Source organism: Emys orbicularis, chromosome 4 (genome assembly GCF_028017835.1).
Source record: "Emys orbicularis isolate rEmyOrb1 chromosome 4, rEmyOrb1.hap1, whole genome shotgun sequence".
Classification (NCBI taxonomy): Eukaryota; Metazoa; Chordata; order Testudines; family Emydidae; genus Emys; species Emys orbicularis.
In genome coordinates this window covers 115,695,459-115,709,834 of record NC_088686.1, presented here as the reverse complement: position 1 = coordinate 115,709,834, position 14,376 = coordinate 115,695,459, and the positions used below count along the sequence as shown (strand labels likewise).

The 14,376-nt window shown below is 49.0% G+C and overlaps 1 protein-coding gene across 1 annotated transcript; it reads left to right on the top strand.

Moving 5' to 3' along the window:
- The first annotated feature begins 789 nt into the window (after window positions 1-789).
- Window positions 790-13,260, top strand: IFITM10 (interferon induced transmembrane protein 10). The gene is made up of 2 exons (XM_065404108.1): window positions 790-1,083; window positions 12,261-13,260. Exons 1-2 carry the CDS (start codon window positions 871-873, stop codon window positions 12,408-12,410), a joined length of 363 nt encoding a protein of 120 aa, XP_065260180.1. The 5' UTR covers window positions 790-870; the 3' UTR covers window positions 12,411-13,260.
- Window positions 13,261-14,376: the final 1,116 nt, after the last annotated feature.

Genomic DNA, 14,376 nt, shown 5'->3' with positions numbered 1-14,376 from the left:
ACAGGGCAGGGGGGAGGGTAACGCTGGAACGGCGCCTGTTTGGAAACTCTCCTTTGGAACCTCCCCTCCCCCTTCTTCGGATGTGTTGTTCTTTCTTTCTTTCTTTCTTTTAAAGAAACGAAAGCAGCCGCTGTCTCCCATTCCAGCTTATGTGGGGGAGGGTGGGTGGCCAAGTGAGGAAACAGCCACATGCGTTATTGCTGGGGCGCTCCCGCTGCAAAGGCTTTTGGCAGCGATAATGTGGGACGGTGGGAGCAGAGGAAGAGGGTGACAGATGTCAGAAGCGCCTCGAACTCTCCAGCTATTCTGCGAAGGGGCGGGGGGGAGACAGAGCATGCTGCGGGAGCTGGGACAGCCAGCTGCATGGAGAGCAGGAACTGTTCCACTGCTGCATACATTACAGACTGCTCAGTGTGCAGGAGAATGCTCCTTTGTGGTACATGAGTGTAAATACTATTCTCTGTCTCCTCCCCCTCCTCTACCCTGCTCTCCTCCCTCCCCTCTACCTACTCCCTCTCTCTTCTCCCCAATCTCTCCTCTATCCCTCTGCCTCTCCTTTCTCTCTTCTTCCTCTCCTCCGTTTCGCCCCCTCGATCCCCCCTGCTTTATTCCATCCCCGTCATTCTCCGTCTCCCCTCCCCACCCCCAATCTTTCACAGGGGATTTCACTTTGCCAGGATACAGTCTGGTAAATTTGCAGCAGCCACCACGGAGAGAACACAGGAACCCCCCTTGGGCCCGCCGTGTCCCTTTGACGGAGCGTTCTGGATTCAGAGACCCCCCCAGCAGGGGTGCTTTGCTGGCATTCCCAAGCCTCCTGCCATCCCGCAAGCTTCGCCTGCCCTATCTCCCTCTTCGGCTGTTTGCTACATGGAGAACAAGAGCTGCAAAGGGGACAGCCTGCGGCCAGCTGTCCAGTGCAAACACTCTGTCGAGAAGAAGACAATGACTAATCCCACGACGGTGATTGAAATCTACCCAGACACCACCGAGGTGAACGATTACTATCTCTGGTCCATCTTCAACTTCGTATACCTCAACTTCTGCTGTCTCGGCTTCATCGCTTTGGCCTATTCTTTGAAAGTAAGTACTGATTGCAAGCCACCCTGTGGGGAACACACTGAGCCAGAGCCACAGCTGGGGTAAATCGGGGCCGTGGCTGTTGAAGTCAACAGAGCAATGCCAGTTTACCCCTGTGGAGGATCGGGCCCTGTCATGTTAATACACATTGTCAGGGGAGATCTTGGGAATGGAAATGTTGTTTTGTGAGTGTTGTGGTTATCCATGGCATCTAGATACCAAGGTGATGGGCACCACAGAAGAATCTAGATAGAGAGATAAGAGGAATCAGTGACGATGGCTCTGAATTGGCTTTTGTTGTGACTGGAGATTTATAATTCTCACTCGTCTGCGGGCTTGGTTATAGCGTAATTCTGAGAACTAGAACAGTTGAATTTACTACCAGGAGGACAAACAACTTCCTCCCCAGGTAGCCAGAATCCCTCAGCATCTGGAGACCTGCGTGGGGCAACCCCCATCGCCATAGGAGAGGGCTTCAACTGGTGGTGCGGAATCCTGAATGCCGATAGGCTATTGGGGGCTCCCAGGTGTATGATGATGATAAGAAGCTCTTTACATCCTCCCAGTACTTTGCAAATCAAACTTAATTCAGCCTGGCAACGTTTCTGCGGGGGGGGGGGGGGGAGGCTGCGGGGGGACAAGTATTATCCCCATCTTGCAGACAGGAACACTGAGGCACAGAGCACTGAGGTGACTTGGTGATGGTCCCAGAAGAAGTCCATCTGAGAGCTGGGAATAGAATCTTGGAAATCCTGGCTGGCAGTCCTGTGTTCCACGCACCAAAGCCTCTCACATCAGTCTGGTACCAGCATGCTGAGGCTCTACATATGGTAGTTTAGCTAGAGGCACTGGGCCAGATCCTCAAATCATGTAAATCAGTGACTCCACTGACTGCAGGGGAGCTCTGGTGATTTATGCAAAGTCAAAGATCCGGCCCAATACTGGAAAAGGAAGTCAGTCTTTCAAGAACTCCTTAGGGGGCTGATTAAATCTGGACTCAGCTGGGAGTCCTTCCATTGATTTCAGCAGGCTTTGGATCAGGTCCTTAGTGAGTGTTTCCTGGAGTATGGGGATAGTGAGGGCTCCAAAGAGAAGGAGGGAAAAGAGCAACTGTGCAAACTGGAGGACCCGGGAGATCGGTGGGACTGGCTTTAAGCACAAACACACCAAGCAGCCACTTGTGCCCCAGCTCTTTTGTCCCCCCCATCCCATCCTCTACAAGTTCTGCCACTCCGAGCCCAGCCCCTCCTCTTCTAGCAGTGGGACCAGAAAGGCATGAAGCAACTTGTTTCCTTCCCTGGCTCTGGCTAAAGCAGCAGTGAGGAAAGCAGCTCATGGCCTGATTCTCCCCAGGGTCCCCTAAACCATAAGGCCAGCCTTGGAGACCTGCCAGGAATGTGAAAACGAGGTCTGCTAACTAAGGTGATGGAAGACCATGGAGGGCTTCATAAGGGAGGAATGGAAATAGATGCATGAATGAACTGGGAGCCAGCGTGCAGAGTGCAGCCCAGGGAGAATGGGACCTGAGTAGTTCAGGGGTGTCCAGCCTGTATCCTGCAGCCTGTGTCCTGCTCTCTGTTTGCTAGATCACCCTCGAAATGGAGTCAGAGTCTGATTCTAAGAGGCCAGTTGCCCCAGTCTGCTACTCTTCTCTGAGGGCTCCAGACCTCTGCGTGTCTGTAAGGTAACACTATCCTAAGGTAACGCTATCCTTTGAGTCCATGAAACCTTCCGGAATTATTCCCTGTAAGTGCCAGATGAGAACAGACCAGCTGGCTGCAGGATTTCATTGCTGGTGAACTCAGCCAGCAAGCAGTTTCTAATCATCTGTCAAGGAAGAGAGGGTCTGAGGGTTTGGAGGGGTTTTGTTGTTGTTGGGTTTTGTTTTTTCATAAAAGCAATTAGATAATTATATATGTAAATGAGACCAGGCTCCTGGGTGGCCCTGAATGTGTCATCGTTTGGGTGGCCTCGGGGACAGGAATCTAGTGGATGTGTTTTGGCAGGCAGCGTTTACAGGAAGGCCAGTGTACAGAGGGATTTCATCACAGAAACAGATCAATTAACCCCATCTAACTCCAGTGACTGTGACTTCCACAAGAATACAAGGAGGCTGTTTCTGAACCAGCTAGGCCCTGGGGTTCTGTTATAGCAGAGTCAGTGTGGCCTAGACCACTGAGCACAGGGACTCTGATTGCCACTCGCTGGGTGACCTTGGGAAGTCCCTTACCTTCTCTGTGCCTCAGTTTCCCCATCCACGAAATAGGGGTGAGAATGCTCACTCACCTTCCTTGCAGGGTGTCAGGAGGCTTAACTCACTGCTGTTTGTAAAGTGCATTGAATATAAAGGACTATACAAGTGCTGAGCATTACCATTGCCAGGGCTGTCCCAAGGACATTTAGGGCCACTGCCAACATCAAACAAGGATGGTATGGAAGTTTTGCTTACCCCGTAACACTCCGTGGGATGGGCACACCAGTATAGGACAAGGAATAGGCTTTTCCCCTCTCCCCTGCCCCCCCCTCATGTGTTTATTAGCTTAAATTTGCTTTAATAACATGGACGCTTCTCCCCCACAAGGGAACCATTGATGAGGGGGGTGGGGGGGGAATGACTAGGAGAGTTAGGCTGAACTCAGGAAAAGGAAAATATAAGCTGAAGATCAGGAGACAGCACTGTCTATCAGTCTGTGGAACAGTCTCCTGTTGGAAGTGGGGTAGTTCCCATCACTTGAGAAATATACAACTAAACTGAACCAGACAGGGTGAATTAGCTGTAGGGTACAGTCCTGCTCTGGCAGGGGATGGACTAGACCACGGTTTCTCAACCTTTTTGATATCAAGGATCAGCTTGCTGCCTTCCTAAACTGTGTCAGGGAGATATTGGGGACTGGCACCAGTCCACGGACCAGTCATTGAGAAACACTGGACTAGACGGCCCAGCAGGTCTTTCCCATCTCGACTAGCTTCAGTTCTTTGGCAGAATAAAAACGGCAAACATAACGTTCCTCAGAGATCCATGACAGAGTCAGGGAATGGCAAGGAGATAGTGACCACGATATTTCAGGCCATGATGGGGAGAGCCGCATAAGAGAGAAAATGGGGGAATATCTGGATGTAGCAAAAGAACTCCCCTGGGAAAGGCCTATAGAATGGAAGAGAAAATGTGGTCATTTCTATAGTCTTAACCATCCTATAGAGTTTTATAGAGAATGATATCCCTGCTAGAGAGAGAGAGAGAGAGAGAGAGAGAGAGAGAGAGAGAGAGAGAGTGTGTGTGTGTGTGTGTGTGTGTGTGTGTGTGTGTGTGTGTGTGTGTGTGTGTGTGTGTGTGTGTGTGTGTGTGTGTGTGTAAAAAGCAACAAAGAGTCCTGTGGTACCTTATAGACTAACAGACATATTGGAGCATAAGCTTTCGTGGTGAGTGTATGTGTGTGTCTGTGTACACACAAGTGCATAAAAGACCTCCACTCTTTATTAGTTGCTATAGGACGTTAGAGTCATTTCTACAGAGCCCTATTGGTTTCATCTCTATCTCTGTTACATTTTGTAGGGCTTTCCCATAAGGTAAGAAAAGACTGGAATGAGGAAAATAACTGGGAAAAATGTCCTGTTAGTTAGACCTTCTTCTTGTCCCCTGAAGCAAAGTTTAGACGTGCAGATTTAGGCCCCACTCCTTCAAGGAGCACCATGCTGAGTAGAGACCCAGTGGAGTCCATGAGGCTGCGGGACCAGGGCTGCTATTATGAATAAAACCAAGGTGTTTCTTCACTGGGAACCACAGCTTGTGATTTCCTGCCTAGGGTGCAGCTTTAGGGTCCCTGGATTTTGTTCTTTAAACTTACTTCACATAATGTAAACATTTTAAAAACCCTAAAAAACATTGTTTTAAATAACAAAAACACAGAGTCCCATCGGCTTCATTAGGACCACTTGTGCTGAAAGCTAAGCACGTGTTTAAGTACCTTGCTGAATCAGGGCCTTTAGTGTGCTTTAATATTGCCTTTAAAAATGTTTCAGAAATAATACACTTACTTCTGTTCTTTCTTTGTCTTCATGCCTCCCAGGATGCGTGTGGCTAGAGAGCTCTATAGATCTCTCGCTGTGTGTAGATTGTTAGACTGCAATAGCACCAAAATGTGCTAGATGCTCTAGGCACACATTGGCCCCTGCACCAAAGAGCTTACATTCTCAGTCAGAGAAACATACCAAGTGGAGACTGGGCACAGGCTACAACATACAAGCCAAGTATTTGATATAAGCTTTGTATCTGCACATCTGGTCTTTACTTATACTCCCTCTTTCTAACACATAGTGGGCCAGATCCTCAGCTGGTGTACATTGGAATAGCTTTGTTGACTGCAACGAAGCTGCATCAGTTTACACCAGCTGAGGGTTTGGCCCCAGCACTCCTTGGTCTCTAGGATCAGCGAGATGGAAAGGAAAAACTGTGCCTAGTTGTGAATGGATGTGTGTATTTGGAGGAGGGTGGAGGGAATGATTAGACGTGGGTGCAGAGAGATTTGAAAGCCCATGTCAGCACTAGCATTAGTACAGCACAGATGCCAACACCACCTGATAAACTTGGCTAGGAAGATGATTTTTTGTTTTGTTTTTGTTTTGCCAGAAGCAAATTTTGTGGCCTTGACTTTTGCACAGGCTATTCAGCTTGCTTCCCCCCTCTCTCCTATTTCCCGGCTCTAAGCACTAATAAATGATGCATCAGCACTTACTGTTAAGAGATCAATCACCAGCAGTTTTATCACAAGAGACCTTTGGGGAAAGCCAAATCCTTCAATGTACCAATTACACAAAAAGGCAGTAGATCAGAGAGGCTGGGATCACAGTCAGTTTTTATTCTGGAAGTCTAATGTCAGGATGCATATATGGACATCAGGAAAATGAGGAACCTAGACTCCTTTTTGTGTCCACCCATAGTTCCAGGGTTTTACTGATTTTAAAAAAATCTTCCCATGTGTGTGTTCCATCAGGTGATCCTATGCTACTGCCAAAAGATGCATCACACCAAGCGTGTGGGAGCTACAGGGCATCTGAGATCCTTGCATTTATATAGCCTGTTTTCCATTTTAAATGAACATAAGTTCTGCATATGAGTAATGTATGTGCTGGAGCCATATTGATTGTACCTTTTACTGCTCCAACTCTACCAATGGCAGTTTAAAGTGGAAAGGAAAATGGATAGAATAACAGTGGTGCAGCTACACCTGTGTCTGATAAAGAGCTTACTTTGTGGAGCCTTTCCTTTCCAGTGGAGATCAGGTTTTAGTGCACATCTAACCATAGAGAGGCAGTGAAGTGTAGTGGATAGGTACAAGGCTGAGAATCAGAAAACCTAGGTCTTATTCCTGGCTGTGCCCTAGGTGGGTGATTTTGGGCACTTCCTTTCTCTGTGTCCCCTCCTACCTTTTGTCAGTCTTGTCTATTTAGAGTGTAAGCGGATGAGGGTGTCAATGTTGCATCTTTGCATTTGAGGAAAAGGGATTAGAATGGCCGAAGAGGTCTAGCTCCCGTGATTCTGTGGAATGAGGGAGGTTGCATCTCCTGAGTTCTCAGGCAGGCGTATGGTACTAATGACTCCATGAGAAAAGACATCAGCCTCTCAGGCTGTTCTCTTAGTGTTTCTCAACCTTTTTGATACCAGGGACCGGCTTGCTGCCTTCCTAAACTGTGTTGGGGAGATCTCAGGGACCAGCGCCAGCCCCGAAGATCTCAGGGATTGGTAGTTGAGAAACACTGTCTTAGAAGACCAACAACTTTCAGGAATTAAAATAAATCCAGCTGCTTCCCAAGCAGTCCAGTGACAGAGCGAGCCAATGAGACAAGATCCTAGTGCTAGTCCGTGAGGAGAGACTGTACCAGAGGTGCTCACAAGCTGGAGGGCTTACAACCAATTTGTAGAGCAATCCGAGACTCTCCACCCTCTTCCAACATGGGAAGTTATTTGTGTGCAGTGAAGCAGAAATTGGTGTACTATTTGGAGCAGATGGGTCTACAGGCCCCCCAGCCAGTGCACACAGCCTACATGCAACCAGCAGCAGGTTGGATAGCAAAGCCCAAGCAGCATTAGATACAGTCATATCAGAATTATTATTATTAAAATGCATGTGTCTGCATGGTACACTAACACAGTACGTGACAGCCGTACAATGTGACCTGTCCCCTGCTCCTGAGGATCTGAGGGGGACAAAGGAGTTTGTGGCGAGAGCGTTGCTGAGGAAACCAAGGCAGGAAAGATCCCTGGAAGAAAGGGAGGGTTGAAAGGAGAAGATAGTGGACACTGAGCAAACAAGTAGACAAGAGACTTCCAAGTCCAGAACACATGAAGGTGCAAGAAAGAGACAAAGGGGAGAGATGAGGAGGGAGGATTGGGAGGCACATAGGAGAAAGTTGGGCAGTAGGAGAAAATGAGATCAGAGATACTGGAGCTTGGAGCAGATGAACTATGAGACAGGAAGCCTAACAGGAGTGGAAAGGGACAGATGGTGGTGTGGACAGAACAGCAGGAGAGGAAGATGACTCTAGTGCTGGCATTCTGGATATGCTGAAGGGAGAGAGGTGAGCAGCTGCCTGGGAAGGCAGTGACAGTTGTCCGGGGGAAAGTTGGCCAAGGCAGGTACAAGTTCCATTAGTGGGGTTGGAGAGGAGAACCTGGATCTGGTGAAGTTAAAGTGCAAGACTGGATTTAAAGGCTGTCTATGGAGGTGTGGGGAGGAAGGCGAGAGAAACGTAGGAATTGCCATACTGGATCAGATCTAAGGCCCATCTAGTGCAGTATCCCGTCTCTAACCATGCTAGCCACCAGATGCTTCAAAGGAAGGAATAGAGACCTCGCAGCAGGCAGATGTGGGATAATTTCCTCTGAATCTCCAATGATTAGAGGTTGGTTTAAGTCCTGTGGTATAATCCCTTCTAGAATTGCTGTTATCACTCGCAAAGTGACATGGAGAAGGGATGGACTTGTGATTAAGAATATAAGAATGGCCCTACTGGATCAGACCAAGGGTCCATCTAGCCCAATATCCTGTCTTCCGACAGTGGCCAATGCCAAGTGCCCCAGAGGGAATGAACAGAACAGGTAATCATCAAGTGATCCATCCCCTGTCGCTCATTCCCAGCTTCTGGCAAACAGAGGCTAGGGACACCATCCCTGTCCATCCTGGCTAATACCCATTGATGGACCTATCCTCCATGAATTTATCTAGTTCTTTTTTGAACCCTAGGAACTGGACTGGGACAGACGAGCTCTGAGTTTAATTCCTGTCTCTACCACCCAGCCTTCCTCTGTGGCCTTGGGCAAGTCACTTAGCATCTCTGTGCCTCCTGTGTGAAAGGGAGATGCTGTTCTTCTGCCTTCCAGAGGGGTTGTGAGGACACATGCTTTAATGTTTGTGGGGTACTGAAGTATCATAGTAATGGTCATGTGAGTATCGAGATAGACGGTGGTGAGGCCGGGATACAGGGAGGATGGGCAACTCCTTACTGGTGACAGAGAAGGGAAGGAGAGGAAATGTCCATCTGCTCTTAGGGGGATTGAGTTTGTGCTACCAGGGGTGATGGCCGAGTGGGCATTGGAGATGGGAGCCCAGACAGAAGAGGAGAAGCCAGGACAGAAAGCTGTAGGAAGCTTACTCAGACTGTAAACAATTGGGGGCAGAGATTGGCTTTTTGTTATATGTGAATACAATGCCCATCCCAGTGGGGCCCTGACCGTTGGTTGGAGCCTCTAGGCTTTACCACAATATAAATGATAATGAATAACAATGAATCATTTGAATAGAGGTGCTAGCTGATGCCACAGGAGCATATGGGAAAAGAGGAGGGGACCAAGGACGGAACCCTGAAGGAGTCCAACAGAGAGAGGGAGAGGAGAGGATGAAGTGCCAACAAAGGGGAGGCCAAGGCAGCCATCAAAGAAGTCAGAAGAGAACTTGGGGAGAAAGCGGAGGGCAAAAGAAAGCTCAGATATTTTGAAGGCGGTAGTGAGCTCAAGCAAAGTATGGCTAGAGAAGACTCCCTGTGAATTTGCTAGGAGGAGGTAGGTCATATTATGCCACCCGTCAGGACATTTTTGGTGGAGCAGAGAGGGCACAAGTCAGAGCGGAGGGAATCAAGGAGAGGGGAAGAGCATGGGGCACGCTGGAGGAGTTTTCAGGAGAAGGTGGACATTAGAGAAGCAGCTGGGACTGTAGAATCAATAATATGCCGGGGGAAGGAGGCAGAGGGGAGAGTGATAAGGGAGGGAATCGGAGACGGAACCAGGGTGGAGAGGACTAGATGGGGACAGGAGGACAGGCTGAGTGAGCAGAGGCACGCTGAGGGTTAGACATCAGAGTCAGAAACAAGGGTGAAGGAGGAGAGTGTGGGGTGGGTGGTGGAAGGGTTGGGGAAGGTGGCAGAAGAGAGTCCTTGATGGATTTTCTCACTTGGAACACATGTGCAAGCTGGTAAGATCCGGGGCTGAGGATGAAGTGGAGGAGGGAAGGTGCTGGGAAGAGGGGTCCAGGAGGGCGTTCCTGGTACAGAGGGGCTGGGAGCACAGAAATTGACAAGGGAGAAGAAGCAGATCTTGTGAGCTGGGAGGAGGGCAGAGGAGGAAGGAGAGCAGCAATCTGTGCAGTCATGGGACTCTCTGTGAAAGTGCTCAGTGGTGCAAGAACTGGAGCGGAAGGAGCGAAGGCAGGGAAGAACCAAGGGTGGGGAAGAGAGGAAAGGGCGGCTCCGGACGAGGGGGGAGATGGGAGCTGAGTGAAGGAGAGAAGTTAGAAGCTGGGGGGTAGAGACAGAGGGCAGGAAGAAAAGGAGGAACGAAAAAATGGGAAAAGGGAGGGGAGGGAGAGGAGACCAGTGGGAAGCATCTGAATGGGGAAAGGGGGGTGAGGCAGAAGGGGAAGGAGAGAGAGGCCTGGAGAGAAATAGAGAAGAATGGTGAGAGGAGGCCAGTAGGAGGGAGGTGGAGGAGTAGAAGTGTCCCTGGAGGAGTTTGTCTCACGCAATGAATACTTGTCCCCTCTCTCCCTCGGCCTCTCAGGAGTGTAGCTCTGCCTAGGACCTTCCTTGAATGATTTCCATTCTGGTGAGTGGGGCTGACCCCGTGGGATACAGAGCATGCGTCTGCCCAGCTCCCTTTCGTAATGGGAGATCCCTGCTGGCAGCTTTGCCAACAGATTAGGATTGTATCCATGGTGGGCTCTGGTGCTCACTACATGGTGTTTGGGGCTTGATTCCCACACCTACTCCCTTCCGCCCAAGATAATGAAACTTGTACTCTTAACCTCCGAACTCCTCCATCCCCAGACCTCAGCTGTGCAGCGGCTTGGGCTTGTCTGTCTGAAGCCCCCCTCCCCCTGCTGATTTTGCATAGGGCCCTGCACAGAAAAGGAGGAGCTTTCTTGTGCTTACTCTGCTCTGCAGGGAGAGCAACAGGCCCCATGAGAGAGTGGCTCACTTCCCAGCTCTGGCTGCACCATTCTCCATCTGGCTGCTGTTGTTCTCAGTTGTTGCTGCTGGGTGCGTGTGACAGTCTGGTCGTGTCACTAGACGCTCTCCAGGTCTAGATGCACCATGGGGGGTGGGGGAGTGAGGTACAGATACTTAACATACATGTGCCACGTGTTTGACTGACCGCCGCAGTAGGGTCTCGCATGCCCCCTTATGTCAGCGAAAGACTCCTTCCCAGAGGCCAGTGTGAAGCATTATAAAAGCAGGGAGTGTGTTCGCAAAGGACCCTCCCCTCCAGGGCAACAGAGTGGAAGAATCCACATATTAGAATGCATGGGACGTTACTCCAAGGTCTGGAATGAGCTTCAGGCCTCCGTGAGCTGGAATCACACAGCAATTTGCTGGGACTGAGGCGGCCGTTACCGCCCTGTGTCCAGTGAGTCATGTCAAGCTCCCAGGCCAGCGTCGGCTTGTAAGTGCTGCCAGAGTTACAGAGCAAATCACTGAAAAGTGACTTAAATCAATCCTGGTGTATTTTTGGAAAACTCTTGGTCGATAAAAAGCATTCGATTCTTTCTAGGTAGGACTGTGGTGCAGGCTCAGCGGTTTACGTGGCTTGCCAGCGACATCTAGTGTTCAGACAGGAGCACCATAAACGTGTTCACATTTCTGAGAGCAAATTTAGGGTCTGATGGAAGCAGCAGCCACTGGAGGCTGAAATCCTCCATCCCCGAAATAGGTACAACAAGGACAGCATTCCCCTGCTGCCCCACTCTGACCACCTCTGGGAGTGAAGAGGTAAATCTCCAGGCCCATTCTGTCCCTATCCTGTTTGCTGAGACTGTTGGCCAGGGTCTAATCAGTGTCAGTTCTGATGGTGGTTTTGTGGTGTGGACATGCATCTGCTACGAACTGGACTGAGAACACCAGCATATTTGATATATTGTAAACTACTGACCAGCTGCTGAGTGATAACACCATTCGGTCACTATCAGCGTGGACTGTTGTCAAACTCATGAGTGTACAAGGTCATTACCAATCTTCAGAGCCATCCTGTCCTCCCCCAACATGGACACGTTTAAAGTCACGGCCTCTGAAATAGCGTGCATATAAGACCATGACATTACAGCTGAAAACTGTCAGTTGCAGCATTGGTAGGCGTAAACTGCATAGGACCTGCCAAAAGAGTGCGTTAACCTAGCCATATTAATATGCTGTAGGATTGTGCATGGTCTCTAACTGCAGTAGGAGCCAATGCCAGATTTCACACTCCCAGTCTCTGAATGCAGTAGAAAGCACATTCACAATGGAACAAGTGCCAGCGTTCCCACTCTAAAGGCAGTGGGACCCAAACCCCAGCACATTAGTGTTGGGATTCACACTCCCACCTTCGGAATACAATAGGAAGCATTCACTAGTGTTGGGATTCACACTCCCACCTTCGGAATACAATAGGAAGTATTCACTAGTGTTGGGATTCACACTCCCACCTTCGGAATACAATAGGAAGCATGCACTAGTGCTAGAATTCACCCTATAGTGCACCCAGCATCCATACCTGAATGCACGATAGTGCCAGGAATTACACCCAACTTTGGAATGCAGTAGAAACAGGTACAAAGTGTCCACACGCACTAACCCCTGCTTATATCACTTTAAGCTGGTTAGTTTGCTTGTCTTTTTTTTTTTTTTAATGTCTCTCCAAATTCTTTTTGTCTCAGGTCCGGGATAAGAAACTCCTCAATGACCTGAACGGAGCTGTTGAAGATGCCAAGACAGCCCGGCTTTTTAACATCACCAGCTCGGCACTCGCCACTTTCTGCATCATCCTTGTCTTCATCTTCCTGCGCTACCCGCTCACTGACTATTAGAGCAAGGCCAGCAGCCGCTGCCGAAATGCCTCAGTGCCAGAAGTGTCCATCGAATTTCCTCCAGCAAGGACATGAAACAACAATCCATCTTGATTGCAAAAAATAAATACAAAGTAAAACCCACCAAGCAACTCCCAACCCTGACTGGTATTTGAACTTCTGTAGAAAAAGAAATTACTTTTACATTTTTTACAGAAAAATATTTATTTTCATGATAAACAAAAGTGGGTGATGACAATATGCAAAGCTTAGAACTAACCACAACATGAGCCAATAGCTGTGTAGCTAGATGCTGCAACCATAGTGGCGGTTGAGGAGTCAGAGAGAACATTGTGTCATCGACGATCCGCTGATTAAAGTTACATAAGCAGCCCAAGCGCTGAGCTGTGTTTTAGATGGAAAACAGCAAATAGCCCTATTGGGAGAGCTGAACTCCAGATCTACCGGGAAGCATGTGCACTGATTTAGAGCTCAAGAGAGGGAGGAAAAATGCCTGCTACTGCGAGATAAAACTGAGAAGTAAAGCAGGGCAGATTCAGGACATATCAGATGTGTTCAGGCTGCTACCACGTCCTCTCTCTCTCTCTCTTCCCCTCACTCCCCTGTATATTTTGTTCTTTTCCTCTTTTTATACATTTATTCATTGAATTTCATTTGAAGGCCAGACTAGTTTACCATTCCCCGTCCCCAGAGAGCTTTATCCTTGAGAGTTCATAGTAGAGAATCCTGAAGCCGCCCGATAAACCCCAAAGAATTAAAACAAAACAAAACTCCTCCATGGAATCTCCTGCAAATGCCGAGAACGTAGGCAACCTTTGGAGAACTTGCATATATCCTGTATACCGACTCCTACTGTATTTCTGTAAACTTTCAATAAAGATAATAATACCTCTGCCCATCCAATGCCATTCTGGTTAATTTCACAGATTGCCACAGATTAGGGGGTTTTCCCCCTTTGGTCCCATATTAAGCCAATGAGGGGCAGAGAAGAGAATTAAAACTCCTATTGGACACTATAACCTGCCTCTACAGCCATAATCCCCTACCTTTGCTGTCTACATGGATAGGCCTGGAGTAATGGGCCACCTCACTTAACGACGTGAAAGAAAGTTAAATAACAGGCAGGGAGGAGCTCCACAAGCAGTGCAATAGGGGACTGATACACAAGCAGCAACCAGAGTGGCAGGCATGGAAGGGGATGGTGCCAGTTAGAACCCAGCTGATGTAAGAATTTCCACCTTGTGTATTAACAAAATGTAGGGACTGGAGTTGGGGGAGAGGAGGAAAGAGGTGACAGGAACTAGGAGAAATCTGGGGGCTTCTAAAGCCCCTGACCAGGCACATGTGAAGTTCATCACCATCCCAGTGAGGACACGCTGCTCTGGAGTACATGGACTGGAACGTGTTGTCATACCAGTGATGGTGATATGCTGTTGAGAGTTTAACAAAGGAGCTCCCTTAAGAACATTCCACCTCGCTCAGCTGGAAATGTTACATTCTCTGGGTAAAATGTGCTTTCCACTGAAAATCATCCACCTCTCGAACCCTTCAATCCTTCCACCGCCCATCCCTTTTGACCCCTGCCCACCCAGCGTGTCATAGGAACACGAACCCCACTGAGTGGCATCTCTGTCTAGCAGCTGTTCCACACAGCAGCAGCAGAGGCAGGCAGGTGTCTTGCTGCCTCTGCCTATAGTGGAGCTGGCAGGTGAATTATCCTGTGGGCATGCAGTGATTGGCTGGATGGAGAGTGGGTTCCCTGGGTGGGAATGGATCCTCTATGTTGAGAACTATTAGATCCCTGAATTGAGAAAGCGTGTGTGTGTCGTGGTGGTGGTGGGGGGGGGGGGGCGGGGGGATTATCTCAGATCTGCCTACTGCAGGGCTCTTACACCTTCCTCCAAAGTATCTGGTACTGACCACTGTCTGAGACAGGCTACTGGACTAGATGGACTTTGGGTCTGAT